At 34.1% G+C, this 18,568-nt stretch overlaps 1 protein-coding gene across 9 annotated transcripts in view; it reads right to left on the bottom strand.

Annotated features, from left to right (window-relative positions):
* Positions 1–18,568, bottom strand: part of KTN1 (kinectin 1) — a 117,384-nt gene that overhangs the window by 31,455 nt on the left and 67,361 nt on the right. For 5 of the 9 annotated variants that reach the window (XM_025869977.2, XM_025869978.2, XM_025869980.2 and 2 more), the window contains exons 11-28: positions 17,816–17,982; positions 17,328–17,396; positions 15,833–15,870; positions 15,060–15,150; positions 14,618–14,686; positions 14,067–14,104; positions 13,834–13,915; positions 12,953–13,021; positions 7,503–7,537; positions 7,009–7,099; positions 6,284–6,352; positions 5,628–5,665; positions 4,655–4,745; positions 4,420–4,488; positions 3,280–3,317; positions 2,406–2,496; positions 2,261–2,329; positions 1,762–1,799 (exon numbers count right to left, since the gene is read on the bottom strand). In XM_025869977.2, coding sequence (XP_025725762.1) covers positions 1,762–1,799; positions 2,261–2,329; positions 2,406–2,496; positions 3,280–3,317; positions 4,420–4,488; positions 4,655–4,745; positions 5,628–5,665; positions 6,284–6,352; positions 7,009–7,099; positions 7,503–7,537; positions 12,953–13,021; positions 13,834–13,915; positions 14,067–14,104; positions 14,618–14,686; positions 15,060–15,150; positions 15,833–15,870; positions 17,328–17,396; positions 17,816–17,982 — 1,252 coding nt within the window. The remainder of the gene's footprint in view (positions 1–1,761; positions 1,800–2,260; positions 2,330–2,405; positions 2,497–3,279; positions 3,318–4,419; positions 4,489–4,654; positions 4,746–5,627; positions 5,666–6,283; positions 6,353–7,008; positions 7,100–7,502; positions 7,538–12,952; positions 13,022–13,833; positions 13,916–14,066; positions 14,105–14,617; positions 14,687–15,059; positions 15,151–15,832; positions 15,871–17,327; positions 17,397–17,815; positions 17,983–18,568) is intronic. The other 4 variants (XM_025869979.2, XM_025869983.2, XM_073895248.1 and 1 more) reach the window with 1 other exon arrangement.

Raw genomic sequence — 18,568 nt, 5'->3', positions numbered from 1 at the left:
ACACACACACACACACACACACACACACACACACACACACACACACAAGTTGGGGGGGAAACCCCAGCAAAACTTAAATACATATTGTTAAGTGAAAGAAGCCATTCTGAAAACCTACATTCTGTAGGACTTCAACTATAAGACATTCTGGAAAAGACAAAATTATGGAGACAGTAATTATGGAGATCAGTGGTAGCCGGAGATTGGGGGTGGTGGGGGTGGCGGCTGGAAGAAGGAAGGGATGAATAGGTAGAGCCAGGAGATTTTTAGGACAGTGAAACTATTTTGTATGATACTGTAATGATGGATACATGTTATTATACATTCCTCAAAACCCACAGAAGAGTGAACCCTAATGGAAACTACGGACTTTAGTTACTAACAATATTTAGACACTGGTTTATCAATTGTAATAAAGGTACCATACTAATGCAAGATAATAACAAGAGAAACAGGGTGGGGGTGGGGGAAAACAGGAACTCTGTACTTTTCTCTCAATTTTCTGTAAACCTAAAATTGCTCCCCCCACCAAATTCTTTTTTTTTTTTCAAAAGATTTTATTTATTTGATACAGAGAGCACACAAGCAGCGGGGGAGGGACAGAGGGAGAGGGTCAAGCCTGGGCTCCAACCCAGGACCCTAAGATCATGACCTGAGTTGAAGGCAGACACTTAATCCACTGCGCCACCCAGGGGCCCCTATTAACTTTTTTAAAAAAGAAAACTGTGATGCAGAAATAGATTTAAAATAACATACTTTAATGAATTATATACCTGCTACAAATGGGCCAGAAATGTGTCTCTAAGCTATAGTAAATGAAACAAAATACCTTGATAATTATACAATGCCCCCATGGTAAACAATTAGCTGTACAAATGAGAATTTTAGTGTCAAGACTAGAGACATCTCCTTTGTCTTCATAAAGACAATGACCTAATATGCTCAATGTCTTACTTTTAAAGACACAGTTTCAAAGCATTACTTCTTAAACATCCATAAAGATTGATGGTATCACAGCAGAATCTCTGAAAAATAATTCTATAGCATGCCAAATAGATGGAAGTCCAGATATCCTTCTCACCACTGTGAACTGATTTAGTTAGCTTAAATTAAGAGAACAGACTTTTTTAGACAAAAATTTTCTAGGATGAACATCTATTAAGACCGATACCTCCTATGTTGATCAGACTCAATTATTTTTACTCGTTAGCACAGTAACTGGTATGACAACAGATACCACTCTCCTCAATAATCAAGTTACTTTCTTAGAGATTCAATAATCTTCATCAAAGTTACAACTATGATTATCTTCTGGTTGATGGGTTTGAATGGCTTGGAAAGGATAAAGTCCCCAGGTATCTGAAAGCACTGAAAGAGACTCTTTCATTATACCAAAAGAAAGTTATTAGCTTATTTGCCTCTGGACTTTTTCCTAATTTAATAAGAAATGACTAAGAAGAGGGCGTCTGGGTGGCTCAGTGGTTAAGCGACTGCCTTCGGCTCAGGTCATGATCCTGGAGTCCCGGGATCGAGTCCCGCATCGGGCTCCCTGCTCAGCAGGGAGTCTGCTTCTCCATCTGACCCTCTTCCCTCTCATGCTTTCTATCTCTCATTCTCTCTCTCTCTCAAATAAATAAATAAAATCTTTAAAAAAAAAAAAAAAAAGAAATGACTAAGAAGAAACTCATCCTGATATTCAAGTACATTCTGCAAAATAATGAGAAGTTCCTCTTTTAAAATGCTAGCTAAAATTATACTTACACAGTCTCAAGTTCTTCAAATCGTGATGCAGAACATACCTAAGAAACAGATTCACATTTTTAATTCTAACATCAAAAAGATCAGGTACTACAAACTACAAAGTACGTATACTATATACAAAACACCAATAAAATAAAAACATAATTATATGTTAAAATTAGGCCATTTATAAAACAAAGATAGAATGAACTTTATTTAACTGAATTTTCTATATCCATTTCTTAAAGGATTACAGATTAATATACCATTTAAACACACATACTTAAGTTTAAGAGTCAATCTGAAAAAGGACAGGAAATGCTTTTAGGCTTAGGTTGACAAATCAGGCAAAAGACTTGACAAAGATAAAATTTAACTTATTTTATCAACAACACAACTATGGTACAATAATTTTTATGGCAAGTAAACTCAGAGAAGATACTAACTTCTTTATTTTCTAGCATGGTAAAAAAGAAACTCATTTTTTATGTAATATGCTGGTAATCTGTTTATACTATACCTCTTTCAAGTTACGTTGTGCTACCTCCTGAAGATGAGCTTTTAAAGATTCATTTTCTTCTTGAAGATCCTGAAAAAGAATTGGTATGAATTGAATTGATATTGAAGTATAAAAAAGGTGTTTACTTTTGTTTTTAACTTCTCACCTGTAACCATCTCCCTCGATTAGCTAGGTCTTTCTCCTTCTCTTCTAAAACAGTCTTCATGGTATTCAACCGTTCCTCCTTTCCTTTTAATCTGAAAATAAGTTAGTAAGAACTATCAGTGAAAATATTACAGAACTATACAACCAGAATTACTGGCGACTGGAGAAGTAGATTTTAGGTTGCAGATAATAAACTAAGAAGTGTAGGACGATTGGGGCGCCTGGGTGGCTCAGTCAGATAAGTGCCTGCTTTCAGCTCAGGTCATGATCCCAGGGTCCTGGGATCTAGCCCCACGGGGAGTCGGCTTCTCTCTCTTCCTCTGCCCCTCCCCCTGCTCATCTTGTGTTTTCTCTTTCTGTGTGCTCTTTCTCAAATAAAATCTTAAAAAAAAAAAAAAGGTATAGGATGATTAAAGAAAAGAGTTCCATCTATCACTGCAGATCCAGATATTGAATAAATTAGGGTAGCCCTACTCTCACCCCATATCATCCTGTTTAAATCAATACCAGCAAATTCAGATCGCTTATTACCTCTGGTTTGGCTATGAAATATATAGTCAGTTTCACAGTGGCTATTAAAATGGGCAAAGAGCAACATCTCAGTCTGAGGTCATATTCAGATTATAAATTATGAAAAATAAGACTTTCCACTCTATCCCCATTCCCATCAAAAAGCTTAAGTTAAATCCTAATGAAAAACTTAAAACCATAACTTTTTGAGATACAATTTCATATTCCTAAAAATACTACTCGAAATTAAATAAAAAGAAACTGTTTTCATTATAACTGTACTTGATTTGTATTTGACTTGTACATACTTGTATTTAATTTGTGGAAAAGAGATATTAAAGGGAAATGAGAGAAATGGTACTTACAAGTTCTGAAGCTCCTGAATTTGAGAAGTAATAGATAACTGAAATACAAAGAAAAAAGCAGAAAAAAAGCAATTTTATAATTCATTTAATTGACCTTTAGCTTTATGATAAACTTTAAAATGTGTACACTTCAAATTACAAAGATCTTAGCTGAGTTATTCATGCCAAAATGAGAGGTGTTTGGATTCTGCCTTCTCTTGATTCAAATGACAGTAAGAATAACAAATCAAAAATATGAATAAGTCTAAATAATGTGATAATTCTAAAGTTGTGAAAATTAGAGTATTAACTGTACATATACCTCTCTACTGTATCAGAGCTCTTCTTTCCAGTCTTCAAAGCCATCTATCTACTCAACAGTACTCAACATTGTGCTCCTTTTTTTTTTTTTTTTTACCATACACAGTAATTCAACAGCAACTTTTATCCACCACTGTCTTCTCATAGTTCCTTCAGATTTTGGCTTAAATGTCAGTTCCTCAGGTTCTCCTAACCTCTCAGTCTATATTAGAGAACTGTGATCTTTTCATAATACCACTGTTTCTTTCAACACATGATCTTAAATCATTAACACAGTGCTTTCACAAGTAGAATGAACTCAGGAAATACTGCTGAATAACTTTGGATGAATGGATGAATCCTCACTTCCATGCAATCTCACTCCTTTTTCAGTGAAGCTTTATCAGATTAAATTCACCAAAACCCATCTATGCCCAGTAATCTCGGCTACCTCTGAAATCCCCCAACAAAGTTTGTACTTTGTTCTCTAAGCAAAGGTTGAGCAATACATAGTCTATAACAAAACATTTTAATCCATGCAATTAAAAAAAAAGGTTAAAAAAAGATTTACCAAACTGTTTTGTGTTTAAGTTGGCAAACTAAAATGAAACATTAATACAGAAAACTTTCTAGAAAAGAATCTTTAAAAGTTAAAAAATATATTGAATAAAATATCAAGAACACTTTCTCAAATCAAGCATAAATAAATAAATAAATAAATAAATAAATAAAAGTACATAACCCAAAATACTTACAGCATACTACTAAAAGTTTTTTCTGAGTAACAAGAAAAAAAACCAAATAGCTCATAAATACACATACACTAAGAAATCTGTCATGCTATGGCTCTGGGATTTTTACCTGTTGAGCCTTTTCAAGCTGGATATTTCCTATTTCTTCTTTTAGAGCCTCTATTTCCTGTTTCAAATCCTTGACAATGACAAAACAGACAGGATTGGACAATGGAAACACAGAAATTGACATAAAATGCAATGTACAGACAAACACATGAAATTAAATGATATTCACTAAAGTTGATAAACAAACAAAAAAAAAAACAAAAAAAAACACCCAACACAGTTTTCTCTCCCAATACCTGAATAGTTTTCTCCTTATTAGCAACTTTGAGAACTTCTGCTTCCAGAAGCTCTTCCACAGACTTGATCTTTCCATCCTTTTCATGAATCCTTAGATGAAGAAATGCAGTATTGAACTTTAACAGAAATCATCAAGATCCACCAAGACATAAAAAAACAGCACCAACAGGGGTCATCCAAATCAACTCTTCCCATTTTAAGTAAAACAGCAACATATCTTGCAGATAAGAAGGGAAAAAAATCCTTAAAGTCTTCCTAGAGGGGTGCCTGGGTGGCTCAGTCGGTTGAGCATACCACTCTTGATTTTGGTTCGGGTCATGATCTCAGTATGCTGAGATCAAGCCCAGTGTCAGGCTCAGCACTAAGTGTGGAGCCTGCTTAAGATTCTCCCTCCCTCTCCCTTTGCCCCTGCCCACCCCCTCTTTAAGAAAAAAAGGGGGGTATTCCTAAATGAGAATTAATCAGTAAATACCAGATGGGTAAGGCTGATACACACAAAGAGAAGCAGGTGACCTGCTTCAAAAGTGCACAGAGAATGTTAAGGCTTGCACCCTGAAGAATACTGGGAAGAATCAAGTTTCTCTCAACAATACTGGCTTCCAGAGTTCTGAAAGCAGTGGCAGAACGTATACACAATTATGGCATCAAATTTACAGAGTTCAAGAAGAGGATACATGCTCTCTATATCCAGTATAACCTGGTTGTTTTTTTCAATAGTTCTTACTGCAGAAACAAAATTAACAACGTGATGCCATAAGTTAAGAAAATGAATGGAATCAATTATAGAAATAGATGTTTTAGCAATCACACTGCACTAGGAAAGCACAGCTAAATTCCCTTAATCCATCAGTAAAAAATCTAGAGTGAAGGTTAAACTAACATACAGCTGTCTAAATTGCACAGAACAAGATTTATGAGCACTAAGAAAATGGACCAAAAGAGAAAGACCAGTTTAAAAATGTCATTACTTACACTTTCTTAAGTTCTTCAACTAGAGATGCAAAAGAAACCTGGAAATAGGAAAGTATCCTACTTAGTAATTTGCTCAAAATATAAATGAATTCAGAAATAGAGGAGTATATTATCCTTAAATTTTCCACTATACCAAAATCCAAATGAGAACAGTAAACCCAGGAATTGATTCTTTCTAGGTTTTTTTTTTTAATGCTATAATTATGAAAATTAAAAGTACTCTGAAAGTAGCTTTAAGGCTACTGATGGTTAAGTGTAGGCCAAAAGAAAAATCAACAGATACATGTTACAATTAATAATTCTAACCAGATAAGAAGAAAATACAACTAGGAAATTGCCTATTTCGGATAGCTTTTTCTACTGCTACTTAAGAGTCTTTCTTTATATTTGTACACTCAAAACTTTTATTACTTCAGTAAGCAGCAATGACATCCTATCTAAAGTACTCTACCCAGTGGCTAGCATACAGCTATCATTCAATAAATTGCAGCTTCTAGTACTGTTAATCAAGTCCCTGATCATTCACAGATTAAAACTATGATTGACAAATTCCACACTGGTGAAAGGAAATAAACAACAGACCTCCTGTATATGAACATAACAGGTTTGTGCATTGTTTAAAAGAGAATAGTTGCAGGATCTACTGAATACATTACCTGATCATTTTGCTTAGCCTTTAAGTCTTGAACTTCTTTCGTCAGAGATGAATTTTCTGTTCTTATTGCCTTTTTCAAAGATACAGAAGCACAATACACTTTTACTTTCTAAAAAATTAGCTATCTTCAAAAATATCCTAATTTCTCATTTTTCTTTAGCTGCTTCTTTCCCTCTCTGGAAGGCCCTTGTCACACGTCTGCAATTCTGTAACTTCTAGAGATAGCCATTTATTTCATTTATCCCAAGTATTTTTACTTATGTTTCCACAACCTCAAGAGCACAGAGTATACCACTTGTAAAGTCATTTCTCCCCCTAAACTCAAATACATCTTTAAACATTTCTGCCAGCAACCCTGTCCTAATCAAGTTAGTCAGGACTAATGATAATCACAAAACAGAACTGGAGTCTCTCCTTTCCCTGACCTCCAATACTATTTCATGAACTTATGAAGTCTGTTAGTTATCATTTGGGCATGGTGGAGGTGCGGAAGCTTTTTACAAACCAAAAAAAAAAGTATCTATTTCATTAAGACAATGAATGCTACAATCAACTATGCATTTTTGTATTCCTAATAAAATGTTAAATTTAATGGAAAAAAGGTATCATATATTCATTAAATGTGGATAAGTTTTAAAAAGTTATGGGAAAAATCTTAAATTACAGTAATCCCCTTCATGTTCACTGACAAACCACAAGGAAAACAAATGTACAAAAATGTTTTACATTCAGTTCCTCCTCTTTTGTGGCCACTTGAATAAGTCCAGTTTCAAGTAGTTCTTCTACAGTCTTCAACTTCTCATCTTTTTCTTGAATACTGAAATCATAAATTTAAAACATATTAACTATTTTTCAAGGTAAATGCTATCACTGCTAAATATTTTCTATCAATCAACTCCTGTGTCCCTCATTTCTTATAAACTTAATTCTAGGAAGGTTTCTGAGGATCTTTGATCATGGTCTAAATGTACTTCTTTACAAGTAAAATGTGTTCAAGTAATACCTGCTTATTTAGGCTAGCCTAAATAAATAAAATCATTGCCACACCTAACACCACAAACCTAATGTAATCCCAAATCAAACCAATCAACAGCATACCACCTTCTTCCATTATGAAGTACAAAAAGCACTTTAAGAATCTAGATTAATATAGTTAATAATTCTGTTACCTCAAATTTGGTAGAAATGAGTCATTAAAATATAATAAGAAAAAGTCTTACCATTTTTCCATTTGTTCCACAACATCTTTATTAGGCTAAAATAAAAATCACCCAAAAAAGGAAAAAAGTTTAATTTTACTAAGTTTGCATGAGGCAAAACTAGTTTAAAAATACAATTCTATGAAACTTGTTTAAATTAGATCCAAAATTTAGGAAGGTGCTCTACACTTGAAGACTGCTAATAATTAAAGAATTATTTAATTCAGAAAACACAAGACAGAAGAGAAGCAGCTACACAAAAGACACAAAAAAAGACAAAGTATACTATGAGCTAGCAAAATTAGTTTTTAATTGCCATAAAAGAAAATCTTAAGAATAAAGAAGAGAATGTGCCTTAATTCTATGTCAATTCCATTCTTCAAATATGAAAAATCCAAGGCTCTAAAGCCTTGAAGACGAGGAAGGAGACTTTGTTCTTTCTTCTTCTAAATTGATTTTTTGACTTTTTAAAAACTAAGGTATAACATTTATATGGGCAAGTGCAAAAATCCTGTATACAAAGCAATTAATTTTTAACATGTAGATATTATGTGACCACCACCTAGACCAATATATAGAATGTTTTAAAACTGATTATAAATTGCAGGAGCAACACATGAATATATTCTCCTTACAAGGAGAATTTAATGCCTTACAAGGCATTAAAACATGACATGTAAGCTGACCCCTACTTCTAACCACTTCCCTTCTAGCATCTCCCCAGAAACACAAAAGTCCCCACTGCTATAATTTATTTTGTATCCAGAAGAGGGGCTTCCTCCTTAGCATTCCCAAGCCTTCAGGCAGCTAAGCAGCCTACCAAAACAGGCTTCAGGTGTTTTGCTTTGAACATTTTTTCTGCCCATCCCATTCCCTACCTGTACTCCTAATTGTGCTAGTTTCTTACTTTCCCCCCAATTTTATTATAACCATTTTCACAAATACTATTAATTTTTCCATTGCCAAATCCAAGTCCTAAGACTCCACTTCTTACATATTTCTAAAATTAACCCCCTTTTCTTCAATGCCTTAGGTTAGGCCCTCGGCTTCATTCATCTCAAATATCACAGTACCACACCATTCTTCTCTCTGACTGTTGCCTATAAGGAATATTTTGTGAGGGATACAGGAAGAACTTCCCAATGGGAAAAATTTCCCTATCACCAGAAAGGAGACAGAGCTGTCAAAAGTATATTAAGTCAGGTTTATAAACTATGAAAATAAATCATGCAAGAAGTTTACAAATCTTTCACCAAGATGGGTTTTTGTCCATCTTTATTTTTGATGATGGCCATCTCACGTAAGATTGAACAGGCGCAGTTGGGTGGCTCAGTCAGTTAAGCATTGGACTCTCGATTCCAGATGAGATCATGATCTCGGTCGAGAGACTGAGCCCTGCATCGCGGCTTCACCCTGGGTGTGGAGCCTGCTTGGGATTCTCCCTCTCCCTCTGTCCCTCCCCCACCACCTCTCCCCACTCCCTCCCAGCTAACACACACACTATCTCTTTAAAAAAAAAAAAAAAAAAGATTTAAAAAAAATTTGTGGCTGTGTATGGTGATGTTAACTATTAACTAGACTTGTTGTGATCATTTCACATTATCTACACATAAGCCCATCTGAAACTAATGTTTTATGTCAATTACATCTCAATTAAAAAAAGACAACACTATTAAGTCCAAGTTATCTGCACCTTAATCACTTATTGTATTATACCTTTAATCCTACACACTTCTCCCTCACACAAATTCAAATACCTCATTGTTACCAGAGTGATCTAAAATGCTGACAAAACACTTATTCATCCTTGCAATATCTTTCAGGGATTTACCAACATGCTAGATCAAGTTCATGGTCCATACACAGCACACAAAAAGTCCTTCATGATCACGCCTTAGCCAATCTTTCTCTACTCCTTACACTGCATACTTTGCACTTCTACAACATGCCAACTAACTCTGAATACACCAGTCTGGCCACACACCGCTATGACTTTTAACACTGTATTCCCTCAGCCTGGATTTCCCTTTAGCTGTTGGGCAAGTTTGGCAGGCCCTTCTCTGTGGTACCTCTTCACCCTCACTGTCCTTCAGATAGAATTCATTATCTCTTCCTCTAATGCTGTACCACAGTTCAAAAATTTTATTCATCATACTTTTCTGTGTTACATATCTATCTTCACACTAGAAGCCATATTCCTGAAGGCAGGAACCAAGTCTCATTCATCTCTGTAGCTTCAGCATGGAGCACAGCATCTAGCATATACTCAATTCATAAGCATGTAAACATGTAATGAAATTAATTTCCTTTAACAAAGTTAGTTTAACATGTACTGTTGCTCATCAGCTTATCAAATACTCAATTGCAGAAAAGTGACCAGCTGAGCATCCATCCAACCTTTTTTACTTTATATATTGGCCTAACCCAATCCAATTTTGTTCTCCCCAATTTCCAAAACTACATTTTATACAATAATAAATAATAAATTCTTCTGCAATAAAACACAAACAGGCAAACAGGCAACAGGGCAAAGAGAAAAAATTTCCTACTCCTATAGTTTTTACTCAATAAAAATCTACTACAGTAAGAATAAAAATGCTGCTCCTTTGCTATTAAAAAAAAAGGGGGGATAACTCAGAACCCTGCCTCCCCAGAAGTTTTATTTTGAATAAATGAGATCCTAGTAACTGATTTATTTGCATCATTGGGATTATCATACAGGCTTATATCCACATGGAGCCTTCCCTTCTTTAATGTATAAACAGGTTATCTTACCTGGTATTTGTTGTCTTTCTGCTTCCTACACCTAAAGAAACAACAACTTGGCACCATCACTGGTTTCTGTTTCAATAAGCTCAATCTTTTCCTCCCAGATAAAAATCCATGGAGCAAAAAGACTGATTTTTTTTTTTTATGTAACTAAACTGTTCATGTCTCAACTGTCACTTAGAATTCTGACTGCTGGATATAGGAAGGGGTTAAAGAAAGGTGGAAATCGAAAAAATTAAGATTATACTAATCTTCATCTCTTCTTTCACTAGTGATAGCAATAAAAATGACCAGAGAAGAAGCCAAAGAGATGGTTCTTTGGTCGGCCAAGACGAGAGAGCTAAGTCACAACTATAACCAAAACACACCATCATAGTTACATGCTTTCTAAGCTATTTTTAAAAGAGAGAGCTTTAAGAACAAGAAAAATTCTAAGAATTACCAAAGAGCAAATCTTAAATTAGTACCACAAAGTAACTTTTCCCTAATCAAATTCTTTTAAATAAATTTAAAAAATGTGGCTATAAAATTTTGTTTTGTGGACTGTTCATTAAACTTCCTAAAACTATTCTTCATTAAAACAAAACCTATCTCATGAAAAAAGTTGTTATTTTAACAGAATATCTAAAAGTACATGGAAACCTTAGTAGTAGATAGAAGGCTGATTCAGTTAAGGTAGAAATTAGGGGATTTTCTTTTTAATATTAACTTCCACACATATGGGGAATTTTACCTAAGATATTAGAATGGCAATTCTTAAGTCATCATATTCTCTTTAAGGAAAAGAAAAATGTAAGGCTAGTGGTTTTGTTCTTGTCTAATGATGGAGAATACATTTTTAGTACAGAACTAAAAGATTAAAAGATTCTAAAAGTTAAAAGATTTGCAAAGATTCCTGTTTTCTTTACATGTAAGAGTTACCAGCACCTTTAATACTGGAATTCCAGGACAGAGTCATACATTTCTAGGCATTTGTTTTAACTCCCGTGAAGTTAATTTAAGGAAGTATTTAAAACCTTATACACGGAAATAAGTGTTCCAGAATCTCTATAACCAACTCACAACTTAACATTCTGCTTTTCTGGGTAAGAAATAACACAACCAAAAATTATCAATCACGTTTTACCTCTTTGAAGTCATTAATGTTGCATCTCACACCTGGTATTTTTTTTTTAAAGATTCTATTTATTTATTTGAGAGAGAGAATGAGATAGAGAGACCATGAGAGGGGGGAGGGTCCGGGGAGAAGCAGACTCACTGCTGAGCAGGGAGCCCGACGCGGGACTCGATCCTGGGACTCCAGGATCATGACCTGAGCCGAAGGCAGTTACTCAACCAACTGAGCCACCCAGGCGCCCTCACGCCTGGTATTTTATGTAGCTACTAAAATACAGCTAAACTGTAACCAGAGACTCTAAGACACATCCAGACTTCAGAGATGATAAATTGAGGGGGAGAATTCTTACAATTGATGAAATGTATTTTATAAGCCATACCACAACAAAGAGAAACGAGAATAAGACTTAAAAAATTATTTTAGGATTACAGTGGCATGAAGTCATGTCCCCGCACTGCACTAAATATCATCAGTTTAGCATTATCTCCTCTAGTGCCTTTTGTTTGCAAGGGTAAACTATATACAAAGTAATAAAGAATACACAAGGCACTAACATATTCAAGAGGGGAAGGAGAATAAGTAGATTTCTTAAACAGATGTTAACAAATACTTCCACAGTATTTGGCACAGCTACTTTACACCAATTCAATACCTGCACAATGTGAATTTTAAAATAAAAAAGAAAGCATGCATCTGTGAAAAGAAGTGCTATCATTTGCAGTAATTTACATTTCAGCTTCTAATACAAGCTCCCAAATTTAACACTATTAGAAAAACATTCAAAGCTTCTATTTTAATGTGTCATCTAATATCAAGAGTTTCTAGAATATTTTTAAACACTGGAATCTGAAGAGCTCTGTAGGAGAAAAGTCTGAAGGCAACTCTTAGGAACAGCCAAAGGATGGACACTGCCTGGGGCTCTAGTTTATGAAGCCATGCTTACTAAGGCTGCTATAGTTTTGATGGCTTGCTATAAATATAGAAGAGTCTGATGACAGTAGGGGGTAGAGAGGAGATGAAAAAATAAGTATTTCAAGGGAAAGGAATTAAGGTTTAAGATGCCTGCTTAATGCCAATCACTAGGCTAAGCACTACACATAAACTTCCCCATTTAAATCTAACAAGCTTATGATGTAAATAAAATCTCAGTGTGAAAGATTTGGAATGAAAGGTCTCAGAAAGGTTAAGCAATCTGATCAACATCACTCCGCTTTTAAGTGCTGGTAGCAGGTTTCAAACCCACTCTTTTTTAAGAAACCATGTTGCCTTAGAAAAAAGGCTCCAAAAGTGAAAGATTTTTATCCTGAGAGCCAAATGTATCAAAATGACTTAAATGCTTTTTATGTATTCTATTGCACTTTTTTTTTAAGTGCTTATAAAAAGGAAGTTAGCATTAGCTTCCCCTCAGGGAAGAAAAAATATTTTCCTTAGACACTTGATAAGCACAAGATGAACAGATGCAATGAAAAGATACATCCATACTTCGGCAAAACTCCTCAAAATGAATGAGTTGGTTAATATTTAAGAAGAACCAGATCTTTTTAATATTAGATATTTCTGCCTTGTAATGCATGAAAAGCCTTACCTGTTCAGAAACAAGAGTTTGTAGCTTCTGAACTTCTAACTGTAATGCTTTGTTTTGGTCATTTAGAATCTGAAAAAAGAAATCTCAATTTACTGTTTTATTAAGAAAAGATAACAAAGCAATCATTTGAATAGGTTAAAAAAAAAAAAATTCCCCCCAATTCAAACCCATATTATCCCTTTAAGTATTCTTAAAGTGACAGGTGAATTATATACTGATATAACAATGCTAATCTCATGTGGTTTCATTTTTCATTTTCAGTGAATATATTTCCAAAATATAGAAATACAGTACTAGTATAAACTACATGTACAATGACCTCTAAAACAAGTTTTGACTAAGCCCCCCAATTCAGTCATGTGCTTTATCCCAAAATAGTGTTTCACGTGTATTTCAAAGAACTGAAACCACTTGTGCCAATGAATTCTGGGAAATTCTGTTTTCTTAAGTGAATATTTACAGGATTCTTATTAAATAAAAGCAAAAAAAAAAAAGAAGAAGAAGAATGCAAATCTCATACACATGAGAAGATGCACCCCAGCAATAAGACTGCTTTCCAATACTCAAGCTGAGCAGCCGTGACCAGAAGCTAGCACTGCACGGACAATGGAGGCAGTTAAAACCATCACAAACTACCAACTGGAAACTACAGCAGAGCAAAGACTGAAGCAAAACAAGTATCAAAAGTCTATTATAAGAACAGATAAGATAATCTAGGCAAAAAGTTTATGATAACATTCACTGTCTGTATAAGCCCCAAATAAACTATAGAAACATTGCTTCAGGGTGATTTCATATAAAAAACTAGTATTTCTAGACTCATTTCAACTGAAAACTATAGAAGGTTGTTCTAAGCTCAGTTGACAAGCTTAATCACAAACCTTAAAGTCTTCCATTTTGTTTGAAATTTCACACTGTAGCTGTTCTTCAAGCAATCTTATTTGATCATCCTTAACATGAATACTATGAGAAAAAAAATCAATTAAAACAATTCATATTCAAAGGTTTACATAAATTATATGCACAACTATCAGTTATGAGTACCAATAACTTCTGCAATTATACCTGAATATAAATGTACAAATGGATCCATGTACAGCAATGCTTTACTCACCTTTTTTGCATCTTTTCCAGTTCATGTGCAGCAGCAGCCTGTGTTTGGAATGGGATGAGAATTAAACCATTCCTTAGGAAGCACTCCAAACTATTCTTTCCCTTATTTTTATATACCGAAAAGCTGTATTTCCATATATTTGAAGTAAAAGTTAAAGCAATATCTACACATTTCCGTAATACATTTTGCTGTCCAATAATTTGGACTTCTCACTGGTCAAATTTTATCCAAATAAAAGTATATCCTTTTTTGATTAAATAGCAGAAGGCTAAAACAAATCAGCACATTAACAATGTTTTCATGGATTCTTCTGAGATCTTAAATGTATCAATTCATTTGATCAAACATGAGTTTCAACATGAAAGTAGTACCATGTAGGTGGGTTTTGAGTGTTATGGTGAAATAGAAGAGGCTTTCAACAATATGCCATGCAGCCAAACACAAGTAACCATTATATTTACTATGTATATGAATGAAATTAGGGCTTGCAATAGTAAGTATAGACAAGGTCAAATTCTGAAAGTAAATGCTCAACAGCAATAAAGATCTACCTGTTCATTTGCCAGGGCCTGTAACTTTTGCACTTCGGCTTTTAATAAGAAATTCATATTCTGTATATCCTAGAATAAGAAGGAAATATTAAAAATATTTAATATAACTGACTTTAAAATTGGTAAAGCATCTCTTCTACCTAAGTAAAGGTCTCAAAGCGAAGGCCTCAAATCACAATTTCTTAAATAGGAAAAGGAAATCATCAATTCCTGTTATTTAGCATATTTCCCAAATTACTGTGAATTACATCATGTGAGAAAAGCCCTCTGAACTTCTCTTCTTTGGAAGGCTAAAGAGGATTTTATAGTTTAATAAAGAGTAGACACTTTTCAAATGACTTTAGAGTATTTTCCATTCTTCATAGATGGTCATACTGATTACCATTATCAGGGTAATTCAAAGCTTATAAAATACTGTTGCCATTTATCAGGATTACTGTACCTTAAGTTCCTCCTCTTTACTTGTTAAGTGATCATGTTCATTTGCTAAAGAATCTTCAGTCTGTTTTATCTGCTTATCCTTTTCAGCAATCCTTTAACAGGAAATACATTTTTACATATAAACATTTTGAAGTCAAGTCACAAGTCAAAGGATTAAAAGCCTTAAATATGCTCATGCTTAAGTAGTTTCTCATGCATCTGCACCCTCCATTTCTGTAGCTCCTTTCAGTTTAGTAATATCTATCACATACATTACTACAACTCCCTAAGATACATACCCCTTTTTTAAAACTTGAGGTAAAAAGAAGTAATTATTTTAAGCTCACAAACCTGGTAATGCCAAAGCCAGATTTTAGGTTTTCTGAACTCAAGTGAGCCCTGTCTATGCAAATTAAAAAATATACTAAAAACAGAACCTTGTTTTGGGTATACCACCATACAGTTAAAATACAAAGTAGGTAAAACTACTTACTAGGCACAAAAACTAACTTACTTCCATTAATCTCAAACTACAATTCTCTCTTCCACTACTAAACCCCAAATACAAAAAGGTTCCCCAACTCTTCTTATGATGAAGACATAAAAACACAAAATGTGCAATGTTTAGGAACTCAACTCACTGAGGGAGGGAGGAGAGCAAAAGTTGCTCCAGATCTAGTTAAGAGTATTTTCTGAACAAGTCAGAATATAAAGTAAATCATAAGTGTTGATGGAACAGGTATCATTTAGTGGTGACTAAGCAATTACAAGAGAAGTGTAGAAAGGCAGGCTTACACTTTATGTAACTCTTCTGCTAGAACTGAAGCGGAGGTCTAAGAAAGAAAAACAGTGTCAACATAAAAGCATTTAAGAAAAAGTCTAAAAGTTGTACAATAATCAAACAGAGCTTTAAAAATTAAATTAATGTATAAAAAATTGTTAAGGCAGTATTTGGCCCATGATGACTGTTCAATAAATAGTAGCTATTATTCTGAAAGCAACTTTGATCACCAACAACCAGTATTAGGGAATTACATAGCATAAGACAGTTCAAATGAAAACAAATCGCCAGGCCTGGAAATTATACAACTTTAACAAGTACCAAATATACAGGAAAAACACCTACAAAGGCCATGTTTCATCTTTATCTTAGGAACAACTTCCAATAATAAAATGATACAGTTCATGGGTACAATAACAATTAAGTCATTTGGTAATAACCATGCTCATCTTTACTTTTCAAAAACATACTTATAGCATTCTCTAAGTATTTAATTCCTGGTAAATTTTCTAGAGCTACCTTCTCAGCTAACTTAAGATTTCAATTCACTTTGAAGTTGATTATATATATATGTACACTGACATACAAACATCCTCTTCTATAGTAAAAAGTTCTTACACAATTCATTTTAGACTATAGTTTCTACAAAGAAAACATACTAGAAAAAAATATGTGCAATCTCATAGTTTTGGGAGTTTGAAATTGCCTGAACCTTAAAAACAAGTTAATGTTAAAATTACTTTTTAACATAGAAAAAGCTGGTACTTTTTCTACAATTTTTAGAATTTTAAAGTTGAGGAGCTGAAATTGAAACAAACAGTATGTATATCACAGAAATAAGTACTTACAAGGTTTTTTTCTTTTTTCTTAATGTTGTATTATAGATATATACACTTTAGACTAAATCTATGTTGCACAGCAATATTGCCAAAGAATAACAGGTCTAACAATACAACTTGAAAACTCTGGAAGGTGCCCCACTCACTGAACAGAAGTTTTAAAATGATCTTTTTGCCTACATAATCTGAGATTATGTATTAACATATAGTATTACATTATTAACATACTGCTACCACCTGAGTGTATATAAAGTTTTCCCTTATGGTTAGTCAGTATTTAGTAAGCATTTTTAATATATAAACCACTATTCCTAACACCATTTGGCCAATTTCTTCTGTTCTGTGTCAAGATTATGCACATTTCTTCCCTCTATGGTAGAAACTCGCCATTAGTTGGATTTGGATTTTTTTCTTGGTGTTTTCCCACAGCACTATACATAATTATCAGAGTGCTCCGCTATCAGGATCATCACTGTTGATTCATGGACCAGTTTCCCAACTACTAATCCAGTGCTTGGCATTCAACAGGCATTCAGGTGATTAATTTAATGGCTAGGAATTATATTATATTATAGTACGTTATATAATGTCATTATTAAATTATATATATTTTATATTATATTATTATAATATACATTAGAAATGACAAGCAATATGAAAGCACAATTACCTGGGCTGCTATCTGGGAATGGAATTGTTGAATTTGAGCTTTCAAAGCCTCGTTCTGCTCCAAAATATCCTTTCATAAGTAACAACCAAAAAGGAGGGGGGGAGGAAAGTGTGCTGTTAACAAATATACCAATGTACATGAACAAAATGAGGTACAAACTTCTGTTTATCTTTAAAAAGGCATTCTTAGATTCCAAAGCCATAATTTAAACAATGACTAGGGACTCTATTTTTAGAGTTGTTGTAGAAGGTAAAAATTAAGAGTAAGTTGTGTTGCCCCTAATCTAACACAAAGAATTTAAGACTGTGAGGACATCTTTAAGCACATATTCAAACACACCATATTGTGACAACTGCTCAAAAATTAAGTTATAATTATTCATCACCACTCCACAATTAAGATAAGGTAGACTACCCGCTCTCTTCTAGAGAGACACATCCAGCCACCGCCTGCTTTTATTTTTCAAAAAGGGAGAGAGAATTAGATACCTGAACTTGCATTTGTAAAGACTCTTCTTTGGTCACCCTTTTTTGCTCTGATTCCATTAACTGCATTAGTCTTTGCTCCAACTGTTGTTTTGATACCAAGGTATCTGTGAGCTTACTATGCAGACTCTGTACTTCATTTTCTTTGGCCACAAATTTGCTCTGTAAATCTGTAACAAAACATAGCATTTTACAAAGTTCTCTTCCTTTGCCTGGTTACTACCATTCATCTTTAGCACAGGCATTATCTCCTCCAGAAAAAAACTCCTTGAATCTCTCCTCTTCTTCCCCTCCTGCACATGGCTCCCCTGTGCATTCTAGGCTTACCTTTATCATAGAACCTGCCACACTGTACTAATTCTTCTCTTCGCCCAGGAAGTAAGCTTTCTGAAAACAGAATTGCCTCTTCTCTATATCCAGAGCAGTGTCCAAGGCTTGGTACACAGTACATACTCAAAAATGTGTTAAGTGAATGGTACATGAATGTTTAAAACTATTGTATCATTTCTTGAAAGCATTCTTCATTTCCCCAAAGACACTTTAGTGAGTTATCAAGTGAATCTCTTATAAATTCCCTATACTTTCCTACTTGGAAAACAGAGAAAGATGCTGATGGCTGACAAATGTCCTGGTGTAGAATGAAGTACAACTTTTCTGTCTGCTTCTCTTCTTACCAATGACCCCAAAACAACAAAGAAAATGAGAAACAAACACAAACTATCTTTGATGCAATCAGAAACTAACTCCAAATCCAGA

Source organism: Callorhinus ursinus, unplaced genomic scaffold (assembly GCF_003265705.2).
Source record: "Callorhinus ursinus isolate GAN/ISIS: 27379988/994484 unplaced genomic scaffold, GSC_fseal_2.0 scaffold8, whole genome shotgun sequence".
NCBI classification, from domain to species: Eukaryota; Metazoa; Chordata; class Mammalia; order Carnivora; family Otariidae; genus Callorhinus; species Callorhinus ursinus.
This window is presented reverse-complemented; position numbering and strand designations above follow the sequence as displayed.